At 34.3% G+C, this 20,005-nt stretch overlaps 1 protein-coding gene across 9 annotated transcripts in view; it reads left to right on the plus strand.

Annotated features, from left to right (window-relative positions):
- Nucleotides 1-20,005, plus strand: part of ATP11B (ATPase phospholipid transporting 11B (putative)) — a 134,084-nt gene that overhangs the window by 90,195 nt on the left and 23,884 nt on the right. For 5 of the 9 annotated variants that reach the window (XM_060150073.1, XM_060150075.1, XM_060150079.1 and 2 more), the window contains 3 exons: nucleotides 7,928-7,993; nucleotides 8,534-8,637; nucleotides 9,921-10,086. In XM_060150073.1, coding sequence (XP_060006056.1) covers nucleotides 7,928-7,993; nucleotides 8,534-8,637; nucleotides 9,921-10,086 — 336 coding nt within the window. Of the gene's footprint in view, nucleotides 1-7,927; nucleotides 7,994-8,533; nucleotides 8,638-9,920; nucleotides 10,087-12,758; nucleotides 12,845-20,005 lie in introns of all 9 variants that reach the window. The other 4 variants (XR_009540683.1, XR_009540682.1, XM_060150078.1 and 1 more) reach the window with 1 other exon arrangement.

Genomic DNA, 20,005 nt, shown 5'->3' on the forward strand with positions numbered 1-20,005 from the left:
ATTTGGAATATAAGTATTAGTTAAAAACTGGGGCTTGTCTTCCAATACCTCAGTATCATCTTTTCACAAACATTTGTCAAAAAGTCAGATTTGAAATTTGGTGAATATTTGGGTAATTTTTTTTTCTTTTTTTAATAAATTAATTTATTATTTATTTATTTATGGCTGTGTTGGGTCGTTGTTGCTGTGCTTGGGCTTTCTCTAGTTGTGGTGAGCGGGGGTACTCTTCGTTGCGATGTGCGGGCTTCTCATTGCAGTGGCTTCTCGTTGTGGAGCACAGGCTCCAGGTGCGCAGGCTTCAGTAGTTGTGGCACACAGGCTCAGTAGTTGTGGCTCGCAGGCTCTAGAGCACAGGCTCAGTAATTGTGGCACACAGGCTTAGTTACTCCGCAGCATGTGGGATCTTCCCGGACCAGGGCTCGAACCCATATCCCCTGCATTGGCAGGCGGATTCTTAACCACTGCGCCACCAGGGAAGTCCCTTCATTTTTTTTTTTTCCAGAGCTGAAAATGAGCTTAGCATAAAACTTCATATTATTTCTGTAATCCAACAAGATCAACTTTGTTTGAGTTGGTGTTTTTTAACAGGCTTTGTAGAAGAGAACAGAACAATCATTTCTTTTTTATTAATTGAATTTTGACAAAGGTAAAATTGTTATAATGTATTTTGTTAGAGATCTTAATTTAACTTTTAAAAAATGTTAACTCCTCCAAGAATAATAGAAAAAACTGACTTCCATGATACTGGTTTTTAAAAAACAGCTTAATTGAGGTATAGTTGGTATACAGTAAGCTGCATATATTTAAAATTTTATAATTTGATACTTTTTTACCATCTGAACATTTTTTTTTTTTTTTTTTTTTTGGTGATACGCCGGCCTCTCACTGTTGTGGTCTCTCCCGTTGTGGAGCACAGGCTCCGGATGCGCAGGCCCAGCAGCCGTGGCTCACGGGCCCAGCCGCTCTGCGGCATGTGGGATCTTCCCGGACCGGGGCATGAACCCGTGTACCCTGCATCGGCAGGTGGAGTCTCAACCACTGCGCCACCAGGGAAGCCCATCTTAACATTTTTAAGAGTACAGTTCAGTAGTGTTAAGTAAATTCACATTGTTATGCAACAGATCTCCAGAACTTTTTCATCTTGCAAAGCTGAAACTCTGTGCCTATTAAAGAACTACCCATTTCCCTTCTTACCAGCGCTTGGAATTTACCGTTCTTTCTGCTTCTATGAATTTGACCACCTATGAAATCATTTTTTTTTAGAAGCTAAATAATTGGGAAGTGAACACCAATGAAGAATGTTTATTAAGGTTACTGTAAATTACAGAGGTACTAAAAGCAAATGACTATGTTTTTTAAAAAAGAAAAATTTATCTCCTTTGTTTATCTCTACAGAGTAACTGTTCTCATATTGGGACACTGCTTGTTCTAACAGTGTTGCTGTTGTCCAGGATACTTTTGGAAATAGCTTATGTTGTCTTTCTGTGATCTCACGAAGAAACTTTTCTCAGGGAAGAATATTTATAAAGTCATAGACAAGGGAAGATGTTACTTAAGATTATAGATAAGGAAAGTATGAGAGGAACAATTTAGATTACAGGAGTTCACCTCCAGTTAAAGCAAACTTCCATAGAATGCAATGGCAAAGGCATCGTGGCTTGGGTAAGTGTATATTAGAAGAATTAAAAAAAAATTTATAGTGAAGGAAACAGAACAGAGGGAATTTTAGTCATGTGGTAAGAGTGGAAAACTAAGATGATGTAGGGAGAAAAATATTGGGAGAACAGTTTCAGAGGTAGCTGAGTTCCCATCCCAACATTCCATGACATTCTGCTTGTCTAGTGGTTTCAACCGAAGACTTCAGAAGAAAAAGAGAATAAAGAAAAAATCCTTTGTTAACTCAGGAACTTAAACACTAATACCTATTCCACTCATTCTCAGTGGTCTGATATGAAAATTACAATCTAGATAACTACTGTTTAAAATGAGATCCCACCCAAATAAGGGTTTTTAAAATTTGTTTTGGTTTTGTTTTACTGAAGTATACAGAAACTCAAAGAAAAATGTCAACCATTAATTTCTTTTTTTCTCTCTGTATGGAATTATACCCAGTTTGGAAAACTAAAATAATTGAAATTCAAAAAAATATGGGATCAGAGAAAAAGGGAAAAACTATTAAGAGTATTCTAATTCCAGTTGGACTTCTCCAGTAGGGAAGCTGGAATTATCAGACCCTCGGCACCATTCTAAACTATATATTCACTGTTCTACCACATTAAAAATCAAATGACAAAGGAACGAATAAGGATGAAAAAGTAATTCTTCACCTCTTATTCAAGCCTTCTAGGTCTGGACTGTTTGCCAGACTAGTTGGGGGAAAACAATCAGCAACACAGAATGGAAGAGTTGAAATTTCAGGTTGTAATTTTGAGAGAAAGAGAAAAATAAACCTTTTTGTAGTTTTTACTACTATTTTTTTTAATGTTAATGATTTCTCCCCTTAACTTCCTATCTTTAATTAGTTTCTCTTTCACACTATACATGTCATCAGCTGTTGAAACCTAGCCATCAAATGATAAGAGCTCTGTGTTAAGATAGAAATATACTATTTTATATTTGTATTCCACTGAGAATTCAGTATCCTTTACTTTCATTCAAATGATTTAACCACCATAATTACCAATCAGGTCATTCAAGAACACATATGCAATTTAATTCCTGCCAGTAGATACAGATTTCTTTTAATTAAAGCTTGTATGATTAAAATATCTTTGATTATCTAGTTCATTACAGAATTTCCCTATATGTTCATTTATTCATGAGACAAATATTTAAAGCACTAATAATATTCCAAGCAATTAATAGAAAATTACATCATATACAGAGAACAGAAGAATATACCTTGCTTCTTATGGTATCACCCAACAATTGGTCAGTGTTTAAAACCAATAATAAAGAGATAGTTTGTACTGGAGAACTGAACAACTGATTAACTCTATAGAAGATAATTCTTTTATAGATCAATGTGTAGTTAAGTTAGACCTGTTACAAAATTTGAAGAAGTTATATTTTTTTTTTACTATTTCTACTTTCTGGCCTCCTCTTCTCCCTTGAATGTTCTCCTGTGGGGCTTTCACCCCCAGCACTCCCATCAAAACCATGTTCTTTATGGTCACCAGCCACCACTTCATTGCTAAATCTATGAGCGTGCCTCAGCCCTTTTGAACTCAACCATTGGGTATAATTTTTGAAGCCTTCCTGCCTGCCGCATTATCTTCTCTCAGCCTCTGTAAGTTACTTTGGCTTCCTTACCAACTGTTTCTTTTCAGTCTTCACCTCCTACCCTCAGAATCAGGGCTTCTCAACCTCTGCACCAGTGGCATTTTGAGCCAGATAATTTTTTGCTGTGGAGGTTCACCCTATGAATTGTAGGATGTTTAGCAGCATGCCTACCCACTAGATACCAGTAGCACACAGGCATACACCCCTAACCCCGCCCCGCAGTTATGACAACCAAAAATGTCTTCAGATCCAGCCAGCTGTCCACCGTGAGGCAAAATGCCCCCACCTTGAGAACCGCTGTTCTACGTGGAGCAGTGGCCTAGGACTCAGTGCTGTGCCATCTTTTCTTTATCTGTACACAGGGTGAATTCATCCTTCTTATGGTTGAAACATTGCTTATATGCTGAACTCCCAATTTTACATCTCTGCCAGTTGCTTATTAGATTCAAATAACTAACTACATTCTCTACCTGTAAGTCTCATAAGAATCCCAAAGTTAATATTGCTAAACAGAATTTTTTTATGTCTTCTGTAAACCCATTTCCCTTCCAGTTCTTCTTATATTTATTAATAAATGGAGCTACCTTTTACCCATCTGCTCAGGCAGAAATCTAGGAATCATCCTTCATTTCACTTCTTCTCTCACAACCCATATGAAATCGCATTGGTTCTGATGTCACACATATCCCGGATGTTTCTACTTCTCTCCTCCTCCACACCAATCAGATCATCACCATCTCTTCGGAGACCATAATAACTGCCTTCTTCCTCCTCCTGCTTCTGTTCTTCCCCTTCCTACTATCTATTCTCCACACAGTAGCCCAAGTGATCTTTTAAAAATGAAAAGATCTTGGACTACCTCTTGGACTGTATTTCCTTCCACCTTCCCTTTTATTCACCCTACTCCAGCCACAGTGGTTTTCTTGCTCTTTCAGACCAGTTAGTTCCTGCCTTAGGACTTCTGCACTTGCTCTTTCTCTGCCTGGATGCTCTTCTCTCACGTGGTCATTTGACTATCTCCCTTATTCATTCAGGTCTCCTGAAATGTCACTGGCTTGAGTAGGCCTTTCTAGCCCACTCCAGTAAAATCCCATCTCCCTCACCTTCCATCACTTCCCGACCCCTTACTCTACATTTATTTTCTTTTATTTATTTGTTTGTTTATTTATTTTTGGCTGCATCGGGTCTTCGTTGCTGCGCACGGGCTTTCTCTAGATGCAGCGAGCGGGGGCTACTCTTTGTTACAGTGTGCGGGCTTCTCTGTGGTGGCTTCTCTTGTTGCAGAGCACGGGCTCTTTACCTCAAAGTATATATATTTAGGTTTATTTATTTTTTGCCTCCTCCACTATGTGTAAGCTCCTTGAGGTCAGGAGCTTACACATAGGGTAAGAGGTCTGTCTATTCTGAGCAGGGGCAGATCCAGGTTTAGTAGAGTAATCTAAGCCTTACTCGTTTTGGCAGGCCCTCTTTAAGGGAAAGAACTGTAAGTACAAACACAAGTATATGTGGAAGTGATTATGAGTGACATAAATAGGTCCCACTTAACCCAAGCCAATGTAATAAGCCCAACTCAACTTCTCTTTAGCCAGATCCCCAATATCCCCTCTGCCACTCACTTCATCACCACCTAAACTAATTCAAGGGGAAAACAGAATGGAAAGAGTCTTAAATGACTGATGCAATTGAAATACATAACTTGTGCTAATTTTATCCAAAAAGGAGAGAGAATGTGAATGTGTCTTCTATAGCTCCCTCTAGGGCCTTGAATACTAGAAGGAGCCCTAAATCTTCCTCTGCTTCTAAGGAAGATACCATGTAACTAGCCCCAGTCTGGGCCCAGTAAAACCATATACTGAGGGATAGACATGTGTGGCTGTTACCACTCCCAGACCCAGGTTCCCTGACTACATCAATTACCTATCTCCATATCCCTGAAAGAGGAGCTGGCTCTCTTAAGAGCTGAGTTAAGTGAGATCCAATGATTTTTCAGTATTTCCAGGTCATTTCTAGAGATGATAAAAGTAGGAAAAGTCAATATGACTTTTCCATTTTTTTCCTCTTGACAAATAAACTCCCCAAAATACTCTCAAATGAAGGAATATTAATGTTTCATTGTTGATTATAATAACCATTATTTATTGATTTTTTTTTTTGCCTTTTAAGCTATTTATTTTTTTAACTGAAGTATAGTGAATTCACAGTGTTGTTAGTTTCAAGTGTACAGCATAGTGATTCAGTTATATATATATATAAATATTCTTTTTCAGATTCTCTTCCATTATATGTTATTACAAGATAGTGAGTATAGTCCCCTGTGCTATTAGGTCTTTGTTGTTTACCTATTTTATATTTAGTAGTGTGTATATTTTAATCCCAAACTTCTAATTTATCTTCTCCCACCCCCCACCGCCACCCGCTATCCCCTTTGGTAACCATAAGTTTGTTTTCTATGTCTGTGAATCTATTTCTCTTTTGTAAATAAGTTCATTTGTATCATTTTTAAGATTCCACATTTAAGCAATATCTTATTTTATTTGTCTTTCTCTGACTTCACTTAATATGTTAAACTCTGGGTCCATCCATGTTGCTGTAAATGGCATGATTTCATTCTTTTTTATGGCTGACTGATACTCCATTGTGTATATGTACCACATCTTCTTTGTCCATTCACCTGTCAATGGACATTTAGGTTGCTTCCATGTCTTGGCTATTGTAAATAGTGCTGCTGTGAACACTGGGGTCTATGTATCTTTTCAAATTAGAGTTTCCTCCAGATATATGCCCAGGATTGGGATTGCAGGATCATATGGTAACTCTTTCTAGCTTTTTAAGGAACCTCCATACTATTCTCCTAAATGGCTGCACTAATTTACATTCCCACCAACAGTGTAAGAGGGTTCCTTTTTTGCCACACCCTCTCCAGCATTTACTATTTGTAGACTTTTTAATAATGGCCATTCTGACCAGTGTGAGGGGATACCTCATTGTAGTTTCGATTTGCATTTCTCCTATAATTAGTTATATTGAGCATCTTTTCGTATGCCTGTTGGCCATCTGTATGTTTTCTTTAGAGAAATGTCTTTTTATGTCTTCTGCCCATTTTTTGATTGGGTCGTTTGTTCTTTTTGATAATTAAGCTGCATGAACTGTATACTTTGGAAATTAATACCATATCAGTAGCATCATTTGCAAATATTTTCTCCCAGTCCATAAGTTGTCTTGTCATTTTGTGGATAGTTTCCTTTGCTGTGCAAAAGCTTTTAAGCTTAGTTAGGTCCCATATGTTTATTTTTGATTTTATTTCCATTGCTCTAGGAGACAGATCCAAAAAAATATTCCTGCATTTTATGTCAAAGAGTGATCTGCCCGTGTTTTCCTCTAGAAGTTTTACATTTAGGTCTTTAATCCATTTTGAGTTTATTTTTGTATATGATGTTAGAGAATGTTCTAATTTTATTCTTTTATGTGTAGCTGTCCAATTTTCCCAGCACCACTTATTGAAGAGACTGTCTTTTCTCCATTGTATATTATTGCCTCCTTTGTCATAGATTAATTGACCATAGGTGCATGGGTTTATTTCTGGACTTTCTATCCTGTTGCATTGATCTATATGTTTGTTTTTGTGTCGGTACCATACTGTTTTGATTGCATTAGCTTTATAGCGTAGTCTGGAGTCAGGGAGTTTGATTCCTCCAGCTCCATTATCCTTTCTCAAGATTGTTTTGGCTATTCAGGGTCTTTTGTGTTTCCATACAAATTTTTAAAAATTTTGTTGAGTATTTTATTTATACCAGGCAATATACTAAGTATTTTTAAATAAACAATAATTTTATAAGCACTGAGGTTGTGGTTTATCTTTAATTACTTAGATGAGTTTTATTGCCATTGGAACCCATATTTTTTTTTCTTTCTTTTTAAACAACCAATCTTTTAAATAATTTTTTAAACCAATGGTAAAGATTATGACTACTTTGTAAACTAAATTAACATAAATTTCTGGTGCTTTTATTTGTGGAAATTAAATCCTGACATTCTTTGGGGATTCTTCATTTTTAATAGGCCTTAGTAAGTTTTGGCTATAAAGCCCAGGGCAAAACTATCTAACTGGCATTAACTGCATTTTTACGTGAAATCCCTTGAATAGGTCCACTGGCCATTATCTTTCCTTTCAGGTGTTGGTTTTGTGTATAAGTTTCTTTTTACCTGCTCTTTCTATAGTGTGTCCAGAAATACAGTGGCAGGTGATCTGCTGTGACATCTGGTTGGAATGATTTCAGAAAATAATTGTGATTGAACAGGGTTTTATTTGATTTTTACTTTGTGATAGGAGTAAAGCAGTCACTAACAGCTGTATCATTATCACTAAAAGCTGTGCCACATAATTCCAAACCCATCTTTGAGTTTCCAGTCTGATAATGTTATCCAAAGAATCATTTTACATAATAATAAACATGATAATACTTTATGGTGTTTCTTCTCATTCTCCTTTAACTTTACTAATCTAGTCACAGATTTCAAATGTAACTGGCGTAAATGATGCAAATGATTTTTAGTAAAGAATGTACACTAGTTACTCTTTGCATCACTTCTGATTTAGCATCATTTTAACCCATAATGCAATACTGGTTTATTCATTCTGTTTTAGATGTTTGGAAATTGGACATTTGGTACCTTGGTCTTCACAGTCATGGTTATTACAGTCACAGCAAAGGTATGGTACAGAAATTAGAAGCACAGATACATTTTGTGTCTGCATAATTCTTAGTTAATTTTCCTCATTTCTTTGTTGATAGATTTTCCTTTTTCAGTCATGAATAATTTCATGGATGCCTAGTTTAAAAATTCATTTTAATTTCTGTCAAAAAATTCATTATGAATCATTTTTAAAATTCATTATTTTGTAAAGCCTTAGCTGATTTTTATGGTCAGATAAAGGTTAACCCCTCAGTACTCATCTCCGAAATTCTGCTTCTCTCTGTGTAATGCAAGACAACACAAGCTGGTTTAGGCCATGGAGTTCTGAACAAAGTACTCATGAAATTTTAATACTGCTTCCTCACAGAAGAAAAATACTATAAACTTGAAATTGTTGAATTTCATACTAAGATCTTTTCATTAATATTTATCTTCTGAGGGACTTTGCCATAGCAACCTTAGTCACTTATAATTAATACATTTTATTCTTGAGTTTTAGCTGAGAAGTTAAAGATTTATTAATTTACATTAAGGATTTTTTTATTTATTTTTTTAGATGGCTTTGGAAACTCATTTTTGGACCTGGATCAATCATCTTGTTACCTGGGGATCTATTTTATTCTATTTTGTATTTTCTTTGTTTTATGGAGGGATTCTCTGGTGAGTGACTATATTTTAGTTACATTGATTCAACTCTAATAAATAGTTATTATGATAGATTTTACTATGAACAAATTCTACTCAGAATAGTTTTGAGACCCTATCCTGATAAGAAATTTAGTTTTTTCAGTTGATCTTACTGATATGGAAGAAAAAAGAAACTAACAAATACTGAATACCTACTATATTCTAGTGTTTTGCCTAAGATATTACATTGATTCATCATGATAATCTTGTTACCCCATTTTTTTCTATTTGGAAACTGAGCTCCAAGATCACAATGGTTAAAAGTAGCAAAGCTAGGATTTACTTGAAAATTAATGTTCTTTACACTAATCGTATTACCTTTAAATTATTATTAATGTATATAATTTAAAAAGTCACGTAGAATCATTAAATTTTCATGAATGAGTTAACTTCTCTCTCAAAAGTAATGTGCTGCATATTCATTGGTAAAATCAGATATTCAGCTATTCTGATAGATTAAAAATTAATGCTTTTCCTAAGATTGTTTGGTAAGTGATGGACAGCTGAAATCCCTCAATTGGAGAATGTATATTACATTGCCTACTGTGCCTGTGATCCCTGTATCAGGCAAAATTACAAAAGGCAGGGGAAAAACTTGTATTGGCTAAACATTAACTTTCATTTAGGATTATAAAAAGATACTCTAATGAATATCATTTGTTTGTTTTCAATCCTCTTTATTTCTGCATTTCTTCCGGTATTTCCCCTCATTGTTTTGAAGTGATATATACACAAACCCAAAAAGAGTATCTTGACAATACCTACTACTATGTAGAACTAATATTTGTGAGTACATTTATTTTAAAATCCATGTGTAGAGAAGATCCTCTGAGTAGAGCTTTTCAACCTAAAATTTGGGTAATCAAGCTTGTAGTTGCTTAGTAGAAAATATTTTATTACATACTTTTTCTTGCTTTTTTGGTCTCTTAAGTCTGTATTATTCACTACATAATTCTTTTGAATTATCCTAACACTTAAGGTAGGATAAGTCAATTACTTGCCACTTTCCTAATTATAAAAACCATGGTTGTCATTCAAATGAATTAAATTGGATTTTATTTTTAACAATTAAAATCTACCATGTTTTATTAGTTAGTTGATTAATTAAATTACACTGATTCCACATTTTGAATATTTTCCTGGAGTATTCTTAAAATTGTAACCTTCATGTATAGTGGGTTTACTTAATGTCTTGATTTAAGAATCTGTCTTGTTGGTTTCTTCTTTTATTATAAGCCCACTTTCTTTCTTTGCAGGCCATTTTTGAGCTCCCAGAATATGTACTTTGTATTTATTCAGCTCTTGTCAAGTGGTTCTGCTTGGTTTGCCATAATTCTCATGGTTGTTACATGCCTATTTCTTGATATTGTGAAGAAAGTATTTGACCGACAGTTTCATCCTACAAATATTGAAAAGGCACAGGTAACCACTTTTTATATACAATACCTTTTTAATTAGGAGTCTTGATGAATAGCTGTCATTATAATTTGCTTATATTAGAAAATAGGAAATTATCTATTCCTGTATCAAGTATTTTGCAATATAAATATTGTTACATGTGATATTTTTAAAGTTGTTACTGTTGCTATGAATTTTATGACTCCTGAAAAATTATAATTTTTAAAAATTACCTTGTGTTATTAATAGAACTAGGTTTTAAGTATAAAACTATCAAGTTATGTCCAAATAATAGTATAAATATGTCTTAAATACTATTATCACAGCCTTCTATCAAATATATATAATTGGGATATATATCCATTTCTTCAGAACCATTAGAATTTCAGTAGTGCTTCTTCAGGTCATATTGTTTTCAACAAAAGTATGAAATAAGTTCTTTAACCTAAATAACTTCTACAGAATGGATTTTTATAAAATATATTCTCTCACTAGACACTTACTAATAATATTATACTACAGCAGATATTAATAGTATGTTACATAGTGTTTAAGAATATGGTCTTTAGGGCCTGATAGTTGTGGGTTCAAAACCCACATTCTACCACTGAGTAGCTCTATAACTTTAAGTCTCCATTTCTTCATGGGTAAAATTATGACAAATGTCTATCTCATTACATTTGTAATAAGGATTAAATGGAATAATGTTCAAACACAGAGTATATCCTCAAGAAATGATAGCTATTTAGTATATTTGACTTTTTTGTGTATTTGACTTGTACATAAGCTAGAAATATTGGTTTGTCTTATTAACCGTATCATGACATTGAACATATGTCCTCAAGAGTACATTCTAATCAACTTTTATGCCCTTGTAAACACAGAGTTTATTAATCATTTAGTTCTGCCTAGGTTGAGGGTTTTGAGGGGGGTTTTGTTTTTTTTTTTGTTTTTTGCATATTTGCTGTATGCCAAGCAAATTTTGGAAATTTAGTTGTGTGTTCATGCTACAAATAGAATAAGTGCTTCTTAAGTATTTAGTGATTTGAGTTAGGCTTCTTAAACAGTGTATTGGTTTTAATTTCAGTTGATCATATTAACATTTCTTTAGCACTTGTTTGCTTTGGTCACTCAGTCCTAGCCAATATACATTTTAACACCACTGAAGCAGCATAGGCCTCTGAAGCCTGACAAACTTAATTCAGATACTGTTTTAACCACTTATAAAATGGATGTCTTTAATCAAGTCACTTCCCTAAGCCTCAGTTTCTTCCTCTGTAGAATCAGAATAATAACTACCTTACTTGCTGGTTAGAGATCATTAATATAAAGTGCCTAACCCTGGGTCTGTATGTAGTAAGTCCTCAGTAAGAACATAACTATAAGAAAGATGAGGATGTTGCTCTGATACTGATCTTCAGATGGGGCTGAAAAACTTTGCATAATCTGATTACTGTGTCTGCCTATGCATATATTTATATCAGTATGGGCAGACTTTTCCACCTTGCAATATATTACTTAAATATATGTCAGAAAGGTTTGCCTATCTTTTTTCTAATCTTCAGAGATATTCATGATAATAGAATACTACTTTTAATACATTGTCTATTATACTTTTTCTAGACCTTTATGTAGAACATATTTGTCTTGCCCTCTTGGCTATATAAAGTTATATTTCACCAAAATATATTAATGACATCACTTAAAACTTATTCTTTATAAAAGTAAATAATGATTTATTTACATTTATCCTTAGAAATTTTCTTTAGGCAGAGCATTATATCTTAGAGATTTCTTAATGATAATAAAAGGTGATAATATTAGTCCTTATTACCATTTTTGTAGAACTCTTTTTAAAGGATTACACAGGAAATATTTGATACTTTAAGGCGGACCCTTAGACAAGAAAAAGTTAAAAGTACTTTATATATATTTTAGTTATTTTACCATAGGCTAAATTGATTAAAAATGAAGTTGATTTTAAAAATCAATCATTTTTCTATGTATGAAAGCCAGTATAATCTCCCTTTCTACCCTACTAAATTCCTTTTAAATGATTTGACTGGATGTTCAACTGTGATCTAATCTAAAGAGAAAAAGAATGTGATATATATTTTTAAAATTGAGTCACTTTGCTGTACAGCAGAGATTGGCCCAACATTGTAAATCAACTATACGTCAATAAAAAATAAACATGGAAATAAAAATAATCTAAAGAGGAAATCTCTACTTCCACTCAGGGATTTTCTAGCCTACTGGGGATTTTTTTGTTTTTGTCGAGACAGTATATGGTCATTCATATCCCGTGTGTGACATTATTCTTTCGCTATAGTCAGTAATCTTTATTATTTCAGCCTTGTACTTTCAACTCTGATTTCAAACGTTGAGAAAGTTGTTAGAAAGTTGTCAGCTACTTACTTCATTGCTTACCAAAAGTAGCAAGAAAAATCATATCAAAAGAAGAGTTGTCAGCATTTATTTTGAGCTTTGTTTTTCTGCAGAATAACAATGTGGTATTAAGAATAAATTCTTTTGATAGCAAAGCCAATGGCCCTACAAATGTGTACCATGTATGATATATCCTATTCTTGTAGGGACAAATGTCTTTGCAAAGCTTGTCCTGTGTCTGTCTCTTAGGTGATAAATACAGCTCACTGACTTGTTGTATGTCCCATCCCTTTTCTGTCCACTTATAGATGTACTCCAACACAGTCGCTTTCAGTGACGAGTTCATCGCACTGCAGCCATTGTCGAGGGCAAGGAATCAGCTGAGCAAACTTAGGTAGAGTAGGAGGAGTAGAACCTCATTAACTCTTCTGCATGCTAAAGGTCAATTTAAAAATATTCAAAAGATGGGCAGAGGCATGAATTAAGAGTGGGGCATTTTTGTTAGCACAGCTCTGTCTCTAATTTGACCTTTATCAATATGCATGTTAAAACCTAAAAAATACATCCATTTCTTTGAGACAAAAATTCAGTATAACAGGACAGAGATCTGTACCTTATTATATATTTTATACCTTAACTACCTTTTCTAGCACAATTCTAATGCTTCTGCTTGTCGTACTGGTACGTAAGAATGCTCCTGCATGTTGAGTAATTTAAGCTACAGAAATTGAAAGTTTTAAGTTTCAGTTACTTGGAAGTGAGAATTGCCCATTTTTTATCTTGCCTTAATCTGTGTTGCAAATACATGTGTATATTTGTCTTTGTACACTGTAATGGCTGCTGAAACATTTCATATCCTTGCTGCTGTTTAGTGCATCTATAAATTGAACAAATACTTTTTTCTTTTACTTTTTAATTATTTTATTGGTATAAATAATTCAGCCCTGAAAAAAAATCACTCTAGATTTCAAGCAGGTTTATTGACTACAAATTATTTTAAAATAATGCAAAAGTGTGTCCTAATTTTTTTTCCTTTTTTTTTTTTTGCTTAAACAATAGGTAAGATTTTAACAATACATTTTGTATCTCATATGTATACCTTTATCTCCACAGACAGATCCATTCTGTCAGTTTCCACAAAAAATAATCAGTAATCCGAAGATGTCTTGATGGAAGAGAATGAAAGTTTAAATCCTAGAACTTTTCATATTAAGATACCAAAGCTATATATTAATTTTAACTCCAGTCTGGTTTGAAAAGGAAAAGTAATATAACTGATTGTTTTGTTTTGGCACCCTTCAACTTCTCACCCTGGATTTTTAGTCATATATTTTTTTAATTCTTTTTTATTCTCAAGGTTTCTAATCCATCTATGTTCACTTGATCAAACAAATGACTTTGACAGAGCACTGCTTAAATAACTTCTTATGTAGTCCTATGAGTTCATAATTTTGAGCTGTTTGAAAATTTTACCAAACCTTTCGATTTTATTATTCCTATTAGCATCAGGATTTTTGAAATATTCTACTTTGAATTACAAAGGTATAATAATTGTAAATGAGTATACAAATGGGTGGTTAAGTGGTAGTCAACTAAATTTCATGTATAAAACAAGAACTAAAATCAAAACAAGCTTGGAAGATTTGCCTTCACCTTTGGTTGAGCCAAATATGTGCATCACATTTTATCTATATGTGCCTTCTGAAAACAGTGTGTATTTATCACATTTTCAAACATCTAATTATTTAGCTCCAAGGCAATAGGAGAGCTCATTATTTAAAAGAACACTCCGGCAAGCACTTCTGTGAGGATTAAGTTTTACATTGTGAATAATCTTAATGTTTTTATTAAATCATATTTTCTCATATCATGGTGGCTCAAATCAAGCAACATTTTTTGAGCAATGATAGACTAAAAAAGAATGATACACGGAGATCATAAATTAAAGAGATCCCACTCTCCTTAATAGTGTAATAAAGTAGTAAACTTAACATTCATCTATGAAGGAACACAATGAGAGCAGGGTACATGAGTCAGGTAGGGTTTCCCGTAAGCACCGTCCAATCAGGTAGTGTAACAAAGGGAGAAGAGCCCTGTTGGGGAGATGGTGGGCCTGAATGCTAGCACAGCATGCCCTTGGCCCTGCACCTTGTATATCCTAATGAAATTAGTTCACCTTTCTGAGCCTCTAGGTTCTTCACCTATCAAATGACTATTTTACATACTGTGGTCTATATGCTTACTATCAGCATCAGAGAAAAACAAAAAGAAATACTGTGCTCAACCAAAGGCCAGGCAGAAATAACAATTGCTTACATGAGTGGTGAATGATCACTGGATGGGCATTTGCTCATAGCTTCATGAAGAACAAGTGTCCACAAACATCTGTCTGTTGATGCATGCTGTGGATTTTGAATACATCTTGTTTTTGAACTACGTTGAACGATATTCCTGGGTGTGATCCATGGTAGCTTAATTGTTTACTGTTGTGACAGAGAGGAAGATTGTGCATATATCGAATATCTTTAAGAGCTTTCAAATCTTTAATCAGGTTAGTACTTCTTAAGGACCATTAACACAAAACTATTAATAATTTTCTTTTGAATAAAAGAAAACTCATTTTGAGTATTTTACACTCCTTTATGTTATAGGCAAAACTATAATAATAATCTACCTTTACATAAACTTACTGTACTCTTGAAACCAAGGAATTCTACTACTTTATTTTTTATGTATGTAAGAAATTTACTATAGCATTTTTTATAGAAATAATTATTGATTAGTCCTAAGACTGAGAAAACACATAGAAATGAGGGGGAAAATTGTTTTTTATTTATTGAGGACATTTTTTTATAATTTAAGAAAGGTTAAAATTAGCTTGGCTCTGGGCACATACTCCTTAGAAGGTTTCTAATACTTAAAATATAGAGGGAATTCCCTGGTGGGCCAGTGGTTAGGACTTTGCGCTTTCACTGCCGAGGGCCTGGGTTCAATCCCTGGTTGGGGAACTAAGATCCCACAAGACACAGCCAAAAAAAAAAAAATAGGAAAAGCAGAAGAGTAGAAATTTATATAAGTTAACACTCACTTAAAAAATATATTTCAAATTAAGGATTAAATTAATTTTGTTTACTACATCAAGTCAAGCTCCCCCCTACTCTTATGTCTAACATTTGAAAGGCCATATGATTGACCCTTCCACTCTGCTGAAGTCCAGTTAAAGTAGAGAAGTCTTCTGAGAGGGAGCATCAGAGATGCGAAATGGGACATACCTTTGCAATAAGAACCCTACTCTTAGTGGCAAGGAATTTGTTTAATAGAAGAAATTTAATTTTATTCATGGAAACCTGGTTTTAATTTAACTTTGTGCACCAGAAAATCATGGCTTTTTTTTGTATGCTCTGTTGTATGCTCCTTAAGAAGCTACTGTTTGCTCTCTTTTGTGACAGTAAATGAATGTGGTGTTGTGTGAACTTTCATTTGTGCCTCACAGATTGTGGACCCCAACTTGCTATTTTGATTCTAAACTTATATACAGTGAGAGTATTGTTCTGTAATATGAGACTTGTTGCTTTTCTGTCCTTCCAGATGGAAGAAGATAAGGGTTCAGTCAGCTCAGCATATGAATTTGCTGAAAGCAAGCACAGAGGGGAGGACAGTAGGCACCTGCTAGCTGAGGCTTGCAGCCAGCAGGACAGTTCTTACGTGCACTAGGTAGTACTGCGCTGGACCTTCCTGGGGACATATCTGCTAAGTTCTCAAGCTTGGGGCATGCTATGGGAGAACTGGCCTGACATTTCAGTTTTTACTTTACTAATTCCTTCACCATTTCTCATATATTGTTTTTGTTTACCTGTTTTCCTTTTTTATGATCTTTACATTTTTTATGTGTCTGTATCTGAATATTTCATTAATCTTCCTTTGGATTTATAGTGTTAAATCTTACTTTACTTCAAATTCTAACCTATTGTCTTATACTCAAGAATTTATTCCTTTTCACTTCTTTTGAAAATATGTCATGCTATTTCTGTTATTTCCCAAATCACTTTTCCCACTTGTAGTTATGTGTCATTTTATACATGTTAACATAGTTAGACACTGAATTACTTATCTAAGTCTACCTCTTGAGTTGAATGGTCAAATGAGTGAGTGCTTAGACTTGGTACTGAATAATTTTCTGTTGACTGGTATTCACCAAACTCTCAGTTCTTACTTTTCATAAACTTTCATAATTACATCTTTGTAATAAAAAAGTATGAATTAATGAGGACTTGATTCACTCCCTCTTGAGAATTAAACCCTAACAACCACTTCTAGACCTAATTGGGATATGCAAAATATTTTAATTGGTAGTAACCATGGAAGATAAAAATTCTTACCACTAGTAATTACATTTTTACTTGGGCTGTTTGCCACTTTGTACATTCTAATTACTGGTCAAGAAGGTGCTGTTGTCTTATCTGAGATAACCCTCATAAATGGTGAAACTGTAAAACAAAGCTACTTGAAGATTATAAATCAGACAGTGGAACAGGTACAATAATTTGAAAAAATGTGAATTATTCTGGAAGACATATGTTAAAAATTAGATTCCTTTAGTGAATTGCTGAAAATGGAAAATGTTGAAGATTAATCAACTCCCAGTCATTATTATTATTAGTTGAAAAGAAATTCAAAACAATTCTGAATTTTTATTTTGTTTTGGGATATTCCATATGATTACCTTCATAATATATTTATCTTGTATTTTGCTTTGATAAATATAGAAAGATTTTTAGTTTTTAGAACATGCCCTCATTGGTTACAAGGAAAACTCAGCTGAAGAACTCATTGATTAAAGAGGGGAAGCTAGCTGGGATTTATAAGATGTCCTGGTTAATTCCCAGAGCACATAATCCATTTGGGAACTGACTGTGCTAATACTGTGAAATTATGTCCTCTGCGATAAAAGTTCCCCAAAGATTCAAGCTCAAGTGGATATTTCAAAAGACATGGATATGGTGCTGCTTTACTTTAATATGTCTATTAAAATGTATAGAACAGTTGAGAATTGGGTTTTTAGAATACCCCTGTTCAATAATAGGGGCCTTGTTATGGTTACTTTTACAAAGGAATGATAAGTGAATTCTTTTATCATCCTGTGACGTATGGTCTCTCTTCCTATAAACAAGAAAGTAGAAAAGCCCTCAAACCATCGATATGATTTTAGTAAAATTGCTGGAGGTGCTTACCCTGATCTGCAGTTTTTTCCTGCTTATCACTGAATTTTAATTAGTTGAATGAAATATATCTTGAGTATTTCTCGTCTCATATATTTCTGTCTTGGGCATATATTTTGAGATAAAAATCACTTTTTAAAAAGTAAGTATTAAATAATCTCTCTCTCCTATATTTTCTGTCTTGAAACGGCAGTTGTTTCTCTAATCAAAATTTGGTCAGCCTTGCCAAATCTGGCAGAATTATGCTGAGCCCTAAATGTTGCCATGGGCTAGACTCTCCTAGTCATCTCTCTCTATGTCACCCTGCCTCTTAGGCCTTCATTGTTCTGTCACATTTTTGTCTCTGGATTCCTGGCCCTACTCTGGATGCCCTCTTTCCAGCTTGCACCTAGCTACCATAGAGATATCAGCAGGATGCTACGGCTACTGACCTTTCTCATTGTGAACCAGGACGCTTAAGCCCCAGACCTGAAACCTGCCACCACCAACAACAAAAAACATTTTAAGCAGTTTCAACCAACTACAAGTCACCTTCCTCTTCTTGTGTGACAAAGATACATACAGCTATTGCTTCACTTAACAAAGCAGTGAACTACAAAAGGAACAGAAAACCTTAATGGCCTGTATTTAGTTATTGGCCACTAAAAGCTACACTTTTCTGAATGAGTAAAATTTTGTAAACAAATACAATCGAACATTTAAAAGACTAATAATAGTAAGGCAGGACCTAGATGCATATCTGATAAATGTGACAGTTTACAAAACTAATGTTATTTTCAAATCTGTCCTGACTTATTGAATAGCTTTTTCATCTGGAGGTCAAAATGAAGAAAAATATTAGTATTGATATTATTTCTACCAAATGGTAATGAGATATGCTGTGAATGATTGATACTTAGAAAACTGATTTCTTAACATCAGCTGTGCTGATTAGTTAATTGTTGCTATTCTGATTTACTCTCTCCATTAAATTAAAATCGGAGATTTTATCATTTTTCACAGATAATTCATACTCTTGTTCACCTAAACTACAAATTCCTAGTCAGATACTGTTATTTGGCAATCACATCATTAAAATAAAGGGGCCTCAGTCTTTTTGAAACAAGGAATAAGCCAAGTTTATTAAAATAAGCTTCCCTGGGCTTCCCTGGTGGCGCAGTGGTTGAGAGTCTTCCTGCCGATGCAGGGGACACGGGTTTGTGCCCCAGTCCGGGAAGATCCCACATGCCACGGAGCGGCTGGGCCCGTGAGCCATGGCCGCTGAGCCTGCACGTCCGGAGCCTGTGCTCCGCAGCGGGAGGGGCCACAGCAGTGAGAGGCCTGCGTACCACAAAAAAAAAAGAACAAGCTTACCTAATAAATAGAATTCATATTGTATGCTTATTTTCACACTTAAATTAAGGCAACACATATGGAAATCTCCTTCATTCTGGAGATCCCTAAAAGTCAGTATAGAGGTATTTTATTTATACTTATAATTGGCTTTCAAAATTGTTTATTTTACTTGGTGAAAAAGAAAGGGAAGGGAGTCCAGAGGAGTAAATGTGAGCTTACAGCATGTTTTGGAGAAAGAGGCCTTGAGTAAGCGAAGCAGTTATTTAAATACCATCATTAAACAGGTACCTCTTCCAATTCTGAATAAGAACTTGAAGCTATTAACTTGTTGTAGGGGTTTTATTATTCTTAGCCAAATATGGAAATTGGTAACATTTGATGACTTTTGATCTCACATTTAAAAGAAAATCATTTCCTTAAATGCCTTTTCTTCCCTCCATAATTATAGTTTAAGGCTTCTTTCCAAATATCTCCTTTAAGGCTAAACAAGGTGTTCTTTGATTATGAAGTATATAAAACAATTTTACAGGCAAAAGAACAAATATGGTCAATAGTTAAATAATTTCTATCTAAACTTAAAGAACTTTATTTGATTTGATAGGGTAAAATGTCATAGGCGTGACTAAAAAACTTCGAAACGTATGACAGTTTTCCAACACTTAGAAAATTTAAGGAAGATTTTTATAGAAGTAACAGGAGAAACTTCTAAATGTTTACCATCATTGATGTGAAAATAATGGAAATAAGAGCAGTGAGCCAGAATTTATTTCAAAAGGGAAGTTCTATAAAGATGAAAATTTTTATTAGCCATACATACCCATGTTGGATCTCCATAGTTGTTTTGCTTGGCAGCCCTTTTAGCTCTAAGTTATGTGGTTGTTTCTGGGACGTAAATGTGGTGGAGAGTGAGTCTTACCAATAAATCAAAATTTCTGTTAAGTTAAAAGTTACTGTTTAGTGCCACCAGGTAGGGTCTCACTCCTGTTACTTGTTTTCTTTTC

This window comes from Lagenorhynchus albirostris, chromosome 5 (assembly GCF_949774975.1).
Source record: "Lagenorhynchus albirostris chromosome 5, mLagAlb1.1, whole genome shotgun sequence".
Taxonomy (NCBI): domain Eukaryota; kingdom Metazoa; phylum Chordata; class Mammalia; order Artiodactyla; family Delphinidae; genus Lagenorhynchus; species Lagenorhynchus albirostris.